General features: G+C 44.1%; 1 protein-coding gene across 1 annotated transcript in view; it reads right to left on the minus strand.

Annotated features, from left to right (window-relative positions):
* The window catches only part of MYBL1 (MYB proto-oncogene like 1), a 610,566-nt gene that overhangs the window by 545,374 nt on the left and 51,184 nt on the right, over positions 1-14,008 (minus strand). The window contains exons 2-3 of the mRNA XM_086965817.1: positions 7,315-7,420; positions 7,166-7,237 (exon numbers count right to left, since the gene is read on the minus strand). Coding sequence (XP_086821943.1) covers positions 7,166-7,237; positions 7,315-7,420 — 178 coding nt within the window. The remainder of the gene's footprint in view (positions 1-7,165; positions 7,238-7,314; positions 7,421-14,008) is intronic.

The raw sequence follows: 14,008 nt of genomic DNA on the forward strand, positions 1-14,008 counted from the left end.
TGGATGTGTAGTCTCTGCATTTTTCATTTTGAGCGGTGGTGAACAAATCTAACTGTGGGGTGCACCATTATTCCTAGGCGTCGTCCACCACTTCGTCGTTGAGAACCCACTTGTAATTCTCCTCGTGTAAAAGTCTGACAAAGTCTTCTTCTACCTTCTAGTCTCTTGGCATATGAAAAGCTGTGATCAAGAATACTCTTGCTAGAGCCCAAAGCCACATTGCTTGAGCTTGGAGCAACAGTTTTCTTGAACTTGTTCCACCTTGTTTGTTTACATATTATATTGTGGTGGTGTTGACTGTTTGTATCATTAGGTCTTTCGAGGTGAGATATGGTAGAAAAGCTAGATGTACAGCTTTCAGTTCCAATAAGTTTATATGATAAGATTTCTCCTTTTGAGACCAAAGACGTTGAGTGGTAAGGTGGTTCATATGAGCACCCCATCCTGTCAGTGAGTGGTCTGTGATGATGGTTTGAGAGGGTATTTCTTTCTAAAAAGGGACCCCTGTGTAGGACAGTAGGATCTGCTTTCATGGTCACCCGCAATTGTTTCCTGGTGTCGGTGTTTTTTGACAGTAGTTTGCTGGGATCCTTCCAACCAGGACCCAAGCATCTGTGCCCTCTCTCCCAAAATGGCTTTGGTAAATAGTTTTGTACCTTCACAATTGGCTACTGGTGTCCTCTTATAAGTCTCTATTATATGGTACTAAGGTACCCAGGGCATATGTACACCAGGGGTCTCACATGGACAGGAGCATGTATTGTGCAACCCATGGGAGTCCACTTACACTCTAACTATAGGCCTGGCATTGCAGCCTGTGTGAGATGGTGCTTACACCTCTCAACAGATATCAATTATCTTATTTCGGAGGTAACTACACTTAAAACCTAAAAGTCACCCTTATGGCTGGCCTTTCAGACCTGAGGGCAGGGCGCTTGGTTATAAGTGTGAGGGTGCCCCTGCATGAGCAAGACACCCCTACAAACCCCAAAGTCTATTCTTCAGGCTTTATAAGTGTGGTCCACTATTTTAAGACATATAGTGGACATCAGTCATTATGAGATGTCTAACTATATAATGGCTGTGCCGAACCTGGTCCTGTTTGGTATCACACATGTTGGAATTATACCCCAACATTGATTCTGGTGTTAGAGGTTTGATCCCCTTAGGAGAGGCCTCCTATACTCCTGTTTACAGCCTTTCAGGGTCTGCCAGCAAGCTAGTGCTGCTGCCACCTACAGACACTGTTCTGCCCCCCTGCTGCTGAGCTTAGCTCAAGCAGGGGATGGTAGAACAATGGGTTTCCGGAGACAAGGAGGTGGGACCAACTCCCAGATATGACCTTAGTGTATTGGGCTGGGGTTGGGCGATTTCCAGCACCACCAGAGTGCACTAAAGGGCACATTTGGTGCCCTCCTTCAATACTCCGGTTTGAGCCACTTCAGGAACCCTTAGTTCTCGCTCTGGAGCGAAACTGGACAAAGGAGAGGGGAGCATCCTCCCCTCTGACCAGCCGCTCTTCTGGGAGGGATCCTAGAGCTGTTCCAAACCTTTCAGTGGGTATTTAAGGGCTCCCACGTGGGTGGGTCCTCGAATTCGTCTTGGAACAAGCCTCATCTCTAAAACCATGTCACTCTTCGACCGTCTGGACACTAGGACTTCATTGGACTTCGCCTTGATGCAGTCATTGGACTGCATCAAGGAAAGCTTGTGCTGCTCCTGGTCTTGCTGTTTTGCAAGTCTTCTGCCTAGTCTGTGTTTTGCTCAGGTTCTCCTCCAGAAAACCCTGTGGGCATCAAGGACATCCGAAGAAATTTTGCTTGGAGTGAAGGAGTCACTCCCCTTCATCTGCAGACACTGCAACAAAGCTGACTGTTCTACTGCTCCTGTCATCCTACGGACTTCCTGAGGCCCAGCAACACAGGAAATGGTTCTGTGGTTCCCTCGAGGCCTGACCGGTCTTCCCTGTAATTTGGAGGGCAGTCTACCTCGTCGGGCCACTGGGACCAAACCCATGTGCACTGCGTCAACTTGCCATTGCCAAGGCTTGTTGGCTCTGCACTCCAAAGATCTTCGGGCTTCAAGAAGCTCGAACCTCCAGCACCTCCTTCCTCGAAGATCAGCATCCTCACCGAATCTCTTGCACTGTGGGCCTCCATCTTTGGTGAGCTGCCTGAGGTCCTCTTGCTAATCCTGTGCCTTTAGTCTGTGGATCCTCTTGAGGGTCTTCTCCTGCTTTGGTGGGCTCCCCTGCTTGTTCGGGCTTGCTCTGACTCTCCTGCACTTGTTGAGTCTCTTGGACCTTGCTGGTACCAACAATTGCATCCTGTCTTTCACACCACTTGCAGCTACCAAGGATTTTTAGTGCACCCGCAGGACACCGACCACCTAGAAACAGACATCCGACGTGTGGCAGCTCGTGTACAGCTCCTGGTCTTCCACAGCATTGCCTGGTCCCCACAGCTGCAGCAACAAGGTCCTCGTCAACTCTCCTAAGCTCCTTGCCAAGGGTAGGCATTGTGCTTCCGTGCCTCGTAGTCACCTCAGAGTGGCACAGACTCTGTCCCCTCTGCTTGCTGGTTCTCCTTTTCAAGAATCCACCCTTGTATTCCAACAGGCATCTTAAGAGGCTTCTCCAGAGGCCTTTCTTCCCAAGCCTTCCATTGTCATCTACGGGAGGTTGCAACATCACTCCACCCCTTTGCACTTGGCTTCCCTGGTGCAAGTATCCTGGTTCCTGGGGCACCCATGGGTGGGGTGGCCCTCCAACCTTCCATTCTCTAAAGGGTTTCTTCAGGGTACTCTGGGAAGGGTCCTTCCTCTTCCAAACTGCAACGTGACTTCTCCATACACTTCCATAGGGAACGTGGCTGTGTTGCCACGGCCTCCATGGGGTTCCTGGGTACATACCTTAGGTGGTTCCTGATTCTCCCAGCTCCTCTGAGACCTTTGTTCCAAGTCCCATTCTCCCTTGCAGTTCGCATTGCACTTCTTTAGTATATGGTTTGGTCTCCCCTTGGAGACCATTGTATATTTGTGCTACTTACCGGATTTCTTTTGAGTATTTTCATGTGTACTGTTGATATCTCCAGGTAGGAGATATACCAATGTGAGAGCGATTGTGTTGTGTAATAAATAGTCTTACTTTTATAAACACTGTGTGGTTCTTTTTCATCTAATCTACACTATTGATTAACTGTAGTAAAACTAGCTGCTTTACACTCCTTCAAGATAGGCCTGAAGGCTGCTCTCCACAGCTACCACTTTGAGAACCTAAGGTTATCACAGACCACTAAAATCACCATAAGGGATGGATGGATTAGGGCAAGGTGCATCACTCCTTTAAGTGTGCACCACATACTAAGCCAGCCTCCTACACCCTCAATCAGTAGATTCTGGCACTTGGTCCACCAGGAGAGGGAGTGACGTGCATTCTTCATTAAGAGGATTCTATCTATCGGTCATCCAGTCATTTGACTATTGATCCTTTAGCCAAATTTGGAGAGGTCTCATGTAGAGATGCGCATTAAGGACTTTGAAAATACAGGATGCTATTGATTCCAGAAGAGATGCTATCTGACGAACAGTTGAATTGACCTGTTGGAGAAGCTGCACATGCTTCGTTTGGATTGACGATACTGTCTCTTCCGAAGTAAACACTTTTTCCTTTTGTGTGTCTATTGTTGCCCCTAGAAAAGGGAGGCCCTGTACTGGCGAGGAGACAGATTTTTCTGCATTGATTTGCAGTCCCAGAGTTGACAGATAGCTGTTGATGTGAAATCCTTAGTTTCTTTGTCGCGAGAGTCTGCTCTCATCAGCCAATCATCTAAGTATGGATTCAGGAATGTGCCCTTTTTTCCTTAGGTGTACTGCCATCACTGCCATGCAGTTGCAAACATTTTAAAGGAGGTGATTTTTTAGACCGAAAGAAAGTAGAGCTTACTGATAGTGGTCTGTTTTGATGTTGAGCTATTGGAATGTGAATGTATGCGTCTTCGAAGTCCACCACACAAAGCCAATTATCCTTCCTTATGTGTGCAAATATCAGATGAAGTTATAGCATTCTGAACATTTTTAATTTGATATATCTGTTGAGGAGTCTGAGATCCAGGATAAGCCGAAACTGACCTTTCTTTTGAATAAGAAAGTATCTTGAGTAGATGTGCTTGTTGATCTTATTCAGTGGGTCTTTTTCAATTGCTTTTTTTTCTGACAAAGGATGGATGTCTCCTACAATAGATTGTCTAGATGGGCCGTCGTGATTTGCCATTGAGGGACTGGCAGTTGGGTGTTTTTCAAGCGAAGTGCAATATCCATTTTGAATGATATTACAAACCCATCTGTCCGATGTTCTCTTTTTCCTCTCTTACAGGAAACATTTCACCACTCCACCCACAGGAGTGGGAAACTATGAAGGGGTGTTTATTCCTCATGGTTTGTTCCGAGAAGAGTTTTGCCCTTGATTTGTGAAGGCTTGTGTGAAGAAGATCTTCTCTTAACGGCGTTGTTAAGGCCATTGCCATTGTTTCTGCAGGTATTGATATGGCCACCTAAGGGTTTGAGCCCTAAGGTAATAAAATCGCCTGTCACTGGATTTGTATTGTTGTTTTAATGCCTTCTTTTATTCTTCGAGGCTGACTGCTTTAAGTGTTTCTGCCTCATTTTCATTCAAAGCATTTCTTCCTCAATATGCTGTCCAAAATGAGAGGAACATGAAAACACGAAGCTTGCATTTTTTAACTGGGTGTCACCATTTAGAGAGGAGTCTTAGCTAAGAGGTTCACCTCCGGGAGATGCCATGACAGAAGGCAGTAGCTGAAGGTTCAACTGAGTCCACTGCAGCACTGATCGATAGGTTGGAGATCAAGGAACCTTCATAGATCATCTCACGGTAGTCTTGCGGTCTATGACTTGGCAAGTCAGCCATGAATGCCTTCATATCATCCTATATCTCACAATAGTATCTGCTCATAATGCTGCAGAGTTGGCATTTCGTAACTGTATAAAGGAAACACCACACATTTTGCTTAGATGCTCCTTTTACAAGGGCGTCTTGGAAATTGATGATGTCGCCTACTGGAGAAACCCTCGTCGACGACTGAGGTGGAGAGGTTGGTGTGTACAACATGTCTGAAGGGGAATCAAGAGATGTTGACCTTGATTTTGATCTTGATGAGGGAGTCATGGATCTACTATGAGACTGTGATTGAGGTGGTGGAGGTGATCTAATAGGGGATGGAACTGTCCATTTCCGAATAGGTGACATAGATGAGGCCTTAGGGAATTGTTATACCGGAGACAAGTTTAAAGGTTGTAAATGATCCTGTAAAGGGTCAATGGCGGGAATTATGGTGGAAGACTAGTATCTAGTTGAGGAGATGGAGTCTCTGATTGCTGTATCACTCCTGACCATTGAGAGGAGGATGAAATATTAACCGAGGAATTTTCGACATTGAGATTGGTGTAATCTACGTTGTGCATATTCTTTTTGCGCTAGCCGAAGTCTTCGACAGAGAGTAATGTCTCTTCGACGCCGAGTGTGTGTGTTTTTGACCTCGAGCGTAGAGATTGACATCTAATGGTGGTATTTCAACGTTGATATGGGGCAAGATGGTTGTGCCACCATAGTCTTCAGCGTTGTAGGTAATTCTGCTGCAGATTTGGATGTAGAACAGTGACTGATGGAGTACCGTCTACACTGAGCCTTCCTTCAAACAGGAGGCAGCTAAACCCCCTTTACATCGATGTTCTTGACGACTGCGAATGGCGTAGATGAGAGTGATGTTGATGCAGATGTCGAGTGGAATATCCTCTTGTGGGAGTCCATACCTATTTTCGGATGCTTTTCTGGAAAATGGCGAGAGAATGATCTCTTCATTTTTTTTCTTATTCTTCCTCTCTTGGTCTGCTCTCATACTTTACATCCAGCCACGCAGACTAGTGCCTTCTCTGTTCTTAAGAGACCTTTTAGACATTTGCCTGCTAATGTACAGGATACCATTAGAGGTGTATTATCAGGCTTATACAATGTATTTATCACACACATCTTTTCTAAACCAGTTGAATATGCCTCACGACTATTGTGCCAGCAAAGGCTAATTTGTTGCAAAACCATGACAGATAGGTAAAGGAGGCACGGCTTAAATTTCTCTGGTACTGGTCTCCCCTCAAATTGTACAAAGAATGACTGCACAGTCTTTAAGAGTGTTTTGGGTGTCACAACATGGATGGAACTTGATACATACACAATGTTTATGCCACGACGTGGGTAATTACTGGATGGGCGTATGAGCAACATTGGTTAATATAGGCAACGTCCATATAGCACCATCTGCCCATTTGGCCCTACTGCATGACAGAAGTAGCTGGGCTCAATGACCATCGGTTCGGGTGGCTGACAACTTTTATATTAGCTGTCAATATGTGCATATTGAAATACTGGAGACAATCTGCCATACCTCTACAGAAAGAATGGCTGACAGAATTATTTCACCTTCCTCTGTAGAAAGACCTATATGCCCATTTTTCGGACTATAACTTGTATATAAACAGAAACAAATATACACACAAATTGACAGGTCAACAACGGACACTGTTGATGAGGAAACACGTTTATTAAGATACAAGCTATAAATATGTCTGTGATTGCTATCATACATATGATGCTCAAGGGAAGACAATTTAGATATATGGGTCTGTCAGTGGTTAACTGAAACTATATCTGGCTGCATCCACTGGTCACAAATTATTCACTTAGGACAATAAGGGTTGGGACAAATAATACGGTCTGTTTTACTAATAGACTATGTAATTCTAATAGATAGCTTTTTCTTTCTTTCCTCATAGATTTTTTTAAAGTTGTTTAATGTATCCCTCACCCCTTAAACAATTGGATATGTCATACAATTGAGTTATTAATTGCCTTTGCCATTTACGCAACTGTTGAATCATTAGTGTAGTATTACAAGGTTAATGTGGACTGATGCTGCTGTATACATCTATATTGCTAAACACTATTGGCTAAGTATTTTTTGTTTGCAGTTAACAGTAAAATGTCAAATAGTGGAATTGACACAGTATAATTTTTTCGTGAAAAATCAATAAAAACGTGTTGGCGGGAAAAAGACAAGAGCAAAAGCATGAAAACCTTCGCTGTCGTACTCACCTGCAGATGACTAGCGATCATTGCCCAATCCTCGGTTCCATTTTGTTCCACTAGCTTCTTTAACCGGTCGTCCTGACAATAGAAGAGGAGCTTTAGAAAGCGTTATGGTGAGTTGGGATAAACATATTGTTTATTAAACCATACTGTACCTCGTCCCTTGTCCATTTTACTCTATTCCAAATTTTCTTCAACCCCTTCTGCTGCGGCACCTCGTAGTCATGATCTGCAAACTGAAGGTCATCCTCTTCATCATCACTGGTTGAGAGAACAAAGGTCACATAAGAAAGCAGAAGAAGTGCTTTAGAAAGTAAGAACGGGTCACATGAAAAGCACAGATGGTCCACTGCACACATCTTGCACATCAACTGAACCACAATAACAGAAGGAAAACAGGAATTCAGAGGGGACCATTGCACAAAGTGGCACAACCGGCACGGGCACCCACTTTCTGCACTGCTGAGACACTTTGCTATTACACAAGGGCCTGCAGCCGCTTGCATTGGCCCCATCTGTAGTACAGATGGGGCCAGTGCACCTATAGTACCAGAGTGATTCTAAGAGGGGCATTGCACCGTGCAAATGAGGGAACACTTCGCCTCTGCGCCTGCGCTGTATTATGGACGGGGACACACAGGCAAAGAGTCCGTAAGAGAGAGGTGTACTGACAGCGCATTGTGTATTTAACCAAAACACTGCTTTCGATAACTTCACTTTGACTGTAAGGAACACAACGTTCCTTACAATCAAAGTGAAATTATCAAAAGAAGGCTCCTTACTTGTCCCTTCTACTTTTCCCTAAACGCTAAATAAATGGGCACATGTATGTGGGATGTGCTGCCGCAGGCACCCAGGTCTCCTCTGTACATGCGATAAGAATTGCCTAGACTATCCAGATTGTCACGCTCCTTTGCTCACTGAGATCCACAGCATAGCCAAATATTGTAAGAGCATTTATTTTCCGACGCTGTAAATCATATGAAACCAGGGGCTGGTGTCTGGCAGACCAATCTCATGCGTGGCTGACCAAAACAAGGCAATGAATGGGCGAGTTCTTTTTTTGCACATGCAGACTGTGAAAAATAAAATGTCACTTTTTAAATTCTAGATCTGTATCACAGGTAACTTCACTGCGTATGGAGACTCCAGGAAATCCTTTTTATGATGGAGAAATTATCCTCCGTATAATAAACTGAAGGTGAATAGCCGCCAACTTACAAAAGACAGTTTTTTTAACATATAACCAATGCGAGTAGCAGGAGAGATGTCAAAGTCCAAATATGCAATCTTCGTGTGCTGCGTAGTTATGCAGGAAATGGAGCGAGAGCCCATTAATCATATACACCATCAACACGCATGGTATATTCCATCAAAAACAACACACCTCTGACGCTGCCAGGAATCATCCCCCGGTCCTACTTCCACCCTCCTCCCCTTGCCCATATTGGAGTACCAAACCAAAGGTTCCACTCCTCCCCTGCTCCAAAATGCAGGTTCAACCTCCATACCACAAGCAGGACAACTGCTTCCAAAGTTTGCACTCAGGAATTAATTACTGTCATGCAACGCAACATTGCAGCACTTAGCAAAAGACTGGGCTGAAGTGTTAGAACAAGAAGGGAAAGGTGCTATGGGTGAAAAGTGCACAAGGTTGGTCAACATTCACTGCATGTTCTATCTCCCAGCATGCACTGTGCTGTCAGTTTACCTCAGAGCCTCTTTGAAGGATATATGTAGAAGTCTAAATTCATTTAATTTGTGCTTGGAATAATTTACAACCTGTGAGGAATGAGGGCTGTTTATGACTGCAGTGAAAATACCTATGATGCAGAACTACGAATGCCAGTACCTTCACCTTCTGCATTATAGGATTTAAACTGATAGTCATAAACAAAAAGGTTTTATTTCGATGTTGACTAATTGTTACCTATGATACCCAGATATTTCTGTCTACCTCTTTTGGATTGTATGGAAATTACTGAATGTATATATTCTACCTCAACCTCCTAATGTCTAATAACCGTGTACTGTGAAGTGCTCCGATGCCCTTGTGGATCATTCTCTGTTGTCTACTAGTCACCTATGCTATCCAAATAATACGATATACCTCTTTTCTACTGAATAGCGAATACCAAATGTTTGTATACCACATCAATCACCATCGAGGGCCAGATGTAGGTAATCTCAATTTACCTATTCTTAAATACCAAATTTTACCGATTCAGTATTTAATAATAGGTACATGGGATGTAGATAATTTTTCGGTAAAAATTACCGAATCGGTAAGATTCGGTAATTAAGAATCGGTATTTACAGATTCGGTTAACTACCAATTCAGTAATTCCCATTCATTCCTATGGGCCTGGAGGACCATAGGAATGAATGGGAATTACCGATTCGGTAAATACCGATTAGGTAAATACCGAATCGGTAATAGGGGGATCCTTTCAAGGGTGGCAGGGTGTCACATGTATGTCTGCCACATGCCACTGAATAAAAAGCAAAAAATTGCTTTTTAAAAGGAATTCGTCATTTATAATCAACTAATATTTGGTGGTAAATAACGAATCCTTAAATGTAAGAAGCACTCACTTGAGTGCTCCCTACATTTCAGGATTCGGTAATTTACCGAATCAGTATTTTAAGAATTCGGTAATTTACCGATTTCTTAAATTACCGATTCAGTAAATTACCGAATCTTGAAATGTGGCCTCCTACATCTGAAAAGCCTAATGCCGGTCGGTAACGGCCGAAATTCGGTAATTTCGGCAGTTACCGACCGGTATTAGGCTTACTACATCTGGCCCTTAATGTTTAATAATTGTATATTGTAAAGCGCTCTGATACCCTCGTGGGGCATGTTCGCGCTATATAAAACTTTATAAATAAATAAACATACATACATTAGAATAGGAAGCTTATCCCAAAATACCTGGATGTTAATAACAGCAGCAAACTGGCATGGTTCAAAGGCAGAATCTTATCTGAGGAGATTCTTCACAGTAGCTTGGCCAACTAAAGAGTCAGCGCTTGAGCCCTAAACTAAACACTACTGCATTTGGTAAAACTGTAGCTAAACTCCCAGGAGGCTGCTTTACATATCTCTGCTCCTAAAGAATTAATTTACAAGGCTGTAGTGTCTGCCTTTCTTCATGTAGAACACATTTAAGGTTTGACAAGAATAACTTTGTTGGCTAACCGATAACTTAAGACAATACACACGACTATCCGCCTGCTAATGGACTGTTTGGAGGAAGTAATACTAATAGGAAAAACGTTGGCAACTTTTACGTAAGACTTTGGTCGTCTCTAGAAACAATCTCAAGACTCTTCTGAAATCAAGATCATAAAGGCACTTCTCAGCCAGAGAATTTGAGAGACTGTATGGATGATGTGAAAGTTGGATATAACTTTTGGGAGAAAAGAAGGGTGTGTCCTTAAACCACTCTGTTGTGATGAAATAATCTGAAGGGTTCTATGGCAGAAACAGCTTGAAGCTGGTTAACCCTCCTGCCTAACAATATAGCCACCCAGACCGCTACCTTCCACTTATGACACTGCAATGAGGCCTTATGTATGGGCTCAAAAGGGAAGCCATCCATTTAGAAAGCACTAAATTTAAGTTCCCGGGAAGAAGTCTGTCTTCTCTGAGAAATGTCTTTTTTAGGCTTTCAAAAACGTTCTTTACATCAATAAGTGTGAAGGAGGATCTTTGTGCAGGTCCCTTTCTGTATGCAAAGTCATGTGAACTTTAATAATAATTCCACATTTGTAAAGTGCAAACTTATCAACCCTAACGGTATCCAAGCACTGGGGGCCATCCGGGATATTAAGTGAGCTACTACCCAGTCACATGATGCTGAGCAGAGCTGCCGCCGGCATGGGGATCGCACTGTGAGCACCGTGCTCCGGAGTCAGCCACTCTGGCCACTCACGACACCTCACCCTTACAGAAGGAAACTGAAGGTTCAACTTTGTGAAGTGAAGGAGATAAGGGATGACTGCATCCTACTGACAGGATATTGGTTCATGGCCACCTAGAAGACACTAAATTACAGTTCTTTGACAAAGTTCATACATTCCTGGGGTAAGTTCAGATGGCCATATCGCACGATCTCAGGAACTAGCTCCCAAATTCAAGAATGTGATGTTGGAGTTATGAAACCTCCTTTGCATCCGAAACAATAGGCCCTTTTTGCATGACAACTTCTGCAAGTTCTAGAAACCAGCACAGTCGCTGCCAGTCGAAAGCAATGAGCATCACTGTCATGCTAAAACATTTAATCTTCAATAAAACTGGCGGGAGCAGTGGGATGAGCGGAAAGGTGTAGAGAAGTTTGCTGAACCAATTCATCAAAAGTACATTGCCAATCAATCCCATTTCCCGATCTCGACTGAGTATTTTGCATTTTGGGCAGTGGTGAACAGATTTACTTTTAAGGAACCCCCATTCTGGAAGATTACTTTCAAGATGTTGTCGCTGAGAACCCATCTGTGGGTTTCTACAACATATCTGCTCAGAAGACATGCCAGCCAATTTTGAAGGCCTAGGAGAAGCACAGCCTCAATTGGTCTGTCCCTTGCTAGAAGCCAGTGCCAAATTGCTCGGGTTTCTAGTGACTGAACTCTGGAACTGGTGACTGCTAGCTTGTTGAGGCAGTGCATTGTGGTTATATTGTCTGTCTGGATCAGAACTCTTATTAGCCAGGTAGAAATGCCTTCAGGGCCTCCTGCACTGCTGCAGCTTCCAGAACAATGATGCAATAGGGTTATTGTTTTTCCAGCCACAAACTATGTACCGTCAGCTTCTGCAGATGTGTTCCCAACCCATGAGAGCTGTATCTGTGACAATAGTTTGCGACAGAAGATCACAGTCTTGATGAAAACCAATCTTGTTTAGAAGATTAGCTGCCTTGCACTGGGATATGGTTTATCTTGTCCACCCAGTTAATCTCCCACTGACACCACTGTTCTTCCAAGTATTGTTGCATGTGTCTCTTATGAAGTCGTGAATTGAGTGGGAGAGGCGATCGGTCCCAGAAGTGACGAGATTGGAAAAGCTCTCAGAAAAGGAACTTTTTGAAAGTAATGGCAGTTTTGAACAAGCATTTACAATGCAATGGTCTTGTCTTTGTTAACGTTAGAGCTATTGGCATTGCAAATGGCATTCTTTTCATTTTTTGTTTTTTATTGTAAACATAAATAAATGGTATTGTCATTTACAATGGCAATAGGTGAGCATTAGAGAGTAGTCGAGTGTATTAGAAGACACAGAGCTCCCCACACACAGAGCCCCCACACACACACACAGAGCCCACACACACACATACACAGCCACACACACACACACACAGAGCCACACACACACACACACACACACAGAGCCACACACACAGAGCCACACACACAGAGCCACACACACACAGAGCCACACACACACAGAGCCACACACACAGAGCCACACACACACACACACACACACACGCACACACACACACACACAGAGCCACACACACAGAGCCACAGACACATACACACAGAGCCACAGACACACACACACAGAGCCACAGACACTCACACACACAGAGCCACAGACACACACACACAGAGCCACACACACACACACAGAGCCACATACACACACACACACAGAGCCACACACACACACACACAGAGCCACACACACAGAGCCACACACACACACACACACACACACACACAGAGCCACACACACACACAGAGCCACACACACACACACACAGAGCCACACACACAGAGCCACATGTCAGCCGGTGCGCTGGCGTCCGTGCCCTTGGCACCCACTGCCCCTCACCACACGGCCAACTCTGCCCAGTAACGCCCCAGGGAACAGAGGCAAAAAAAGCGATCACAACCAGGGAACAGAGGCAAGAAAAGCGAGCACAACCAGTGAACAGAGGCAAGAAAAGCGAGCACAACCAGGGGGCCGAGGCAAGAAAAAACAATCACAACCAGGGAAGAGAGGCAAGAAAAAACGATCACAACCAGGGTAGACAGAGGCAAGAAAAAACGATCACAACCAGGGAAGAGAGGCAAGAAAAGCGAGCACAACCAGGGAACAGAGGCAAGAAAAACAATCACAACCAGGGAACATAGGCAAGAAAATATGTAGGCCATGTATACAGCAAATGTCAAATATATACTAGCCAGGAAGAACGTGCAGCACAAGGTAGATATACACTAGCCAGGCAGAATGTGCAGCGGGAAGTAAAAATACACTAGCCAGGCAGAATGTGCAGCAGGAAGTAAAAATACACTAGCAAGACAGACTGTGCAGCAAGAGGTATAATTACACTAGCCAAGCAGAATGTGCAGCAAATTATAGATATACACTAGATAGACAGGATGTGCAGCAGGAGGTAAACATACACTAACCAGGCTGAATGTTCAGAAAATGGAAGCTATGCACTAACCAGGCAGGATGTCCAGCAAGGGGTACAATTACACTAGCCAGGCGGAATAGGCAGCAAATGGCAATATACACCAACCAGGAAGAATGCACTGCAAATTATACATATACATTAGCCAGGCAGAATGTGCAGCAGGAGGTAAAAACACTCTAGCCAGGAAGACTGTGTAGCAAGGTTAATAATATAATAGGTGTGTAGACAGTGCAGCATAGAGAAAAAATACAGTAGCCAAGCATAATAAGCAGGTAGTGGTAAAAATACACTCGCTGGGCACTTTGGGCAACAAGAGGTAAAATACACTGATCAGGCAGAACGTAGTGCAAATGATAAATACACACTGGCCAGGCAAACTGCAACAAGAGTTAAACTACGCGCACAGACTGTGCAACAAAGAGAA

The sequence above is a fragment of the Lissotriton vulgaris genome, chromosome 4_1 (genome assembly GCF_964263255.1).
Source record: "Lissotriton vulgaris chromosome 4_1, aLisVul1.2, whole genome shotgun sequence".
NCBI classification, from domain to species: Eukaryota; Metazoa; Chordata; class Amphibia; order Caudata; family Salamandridae; genus Lissotriton; species Lissotriton vulgaris.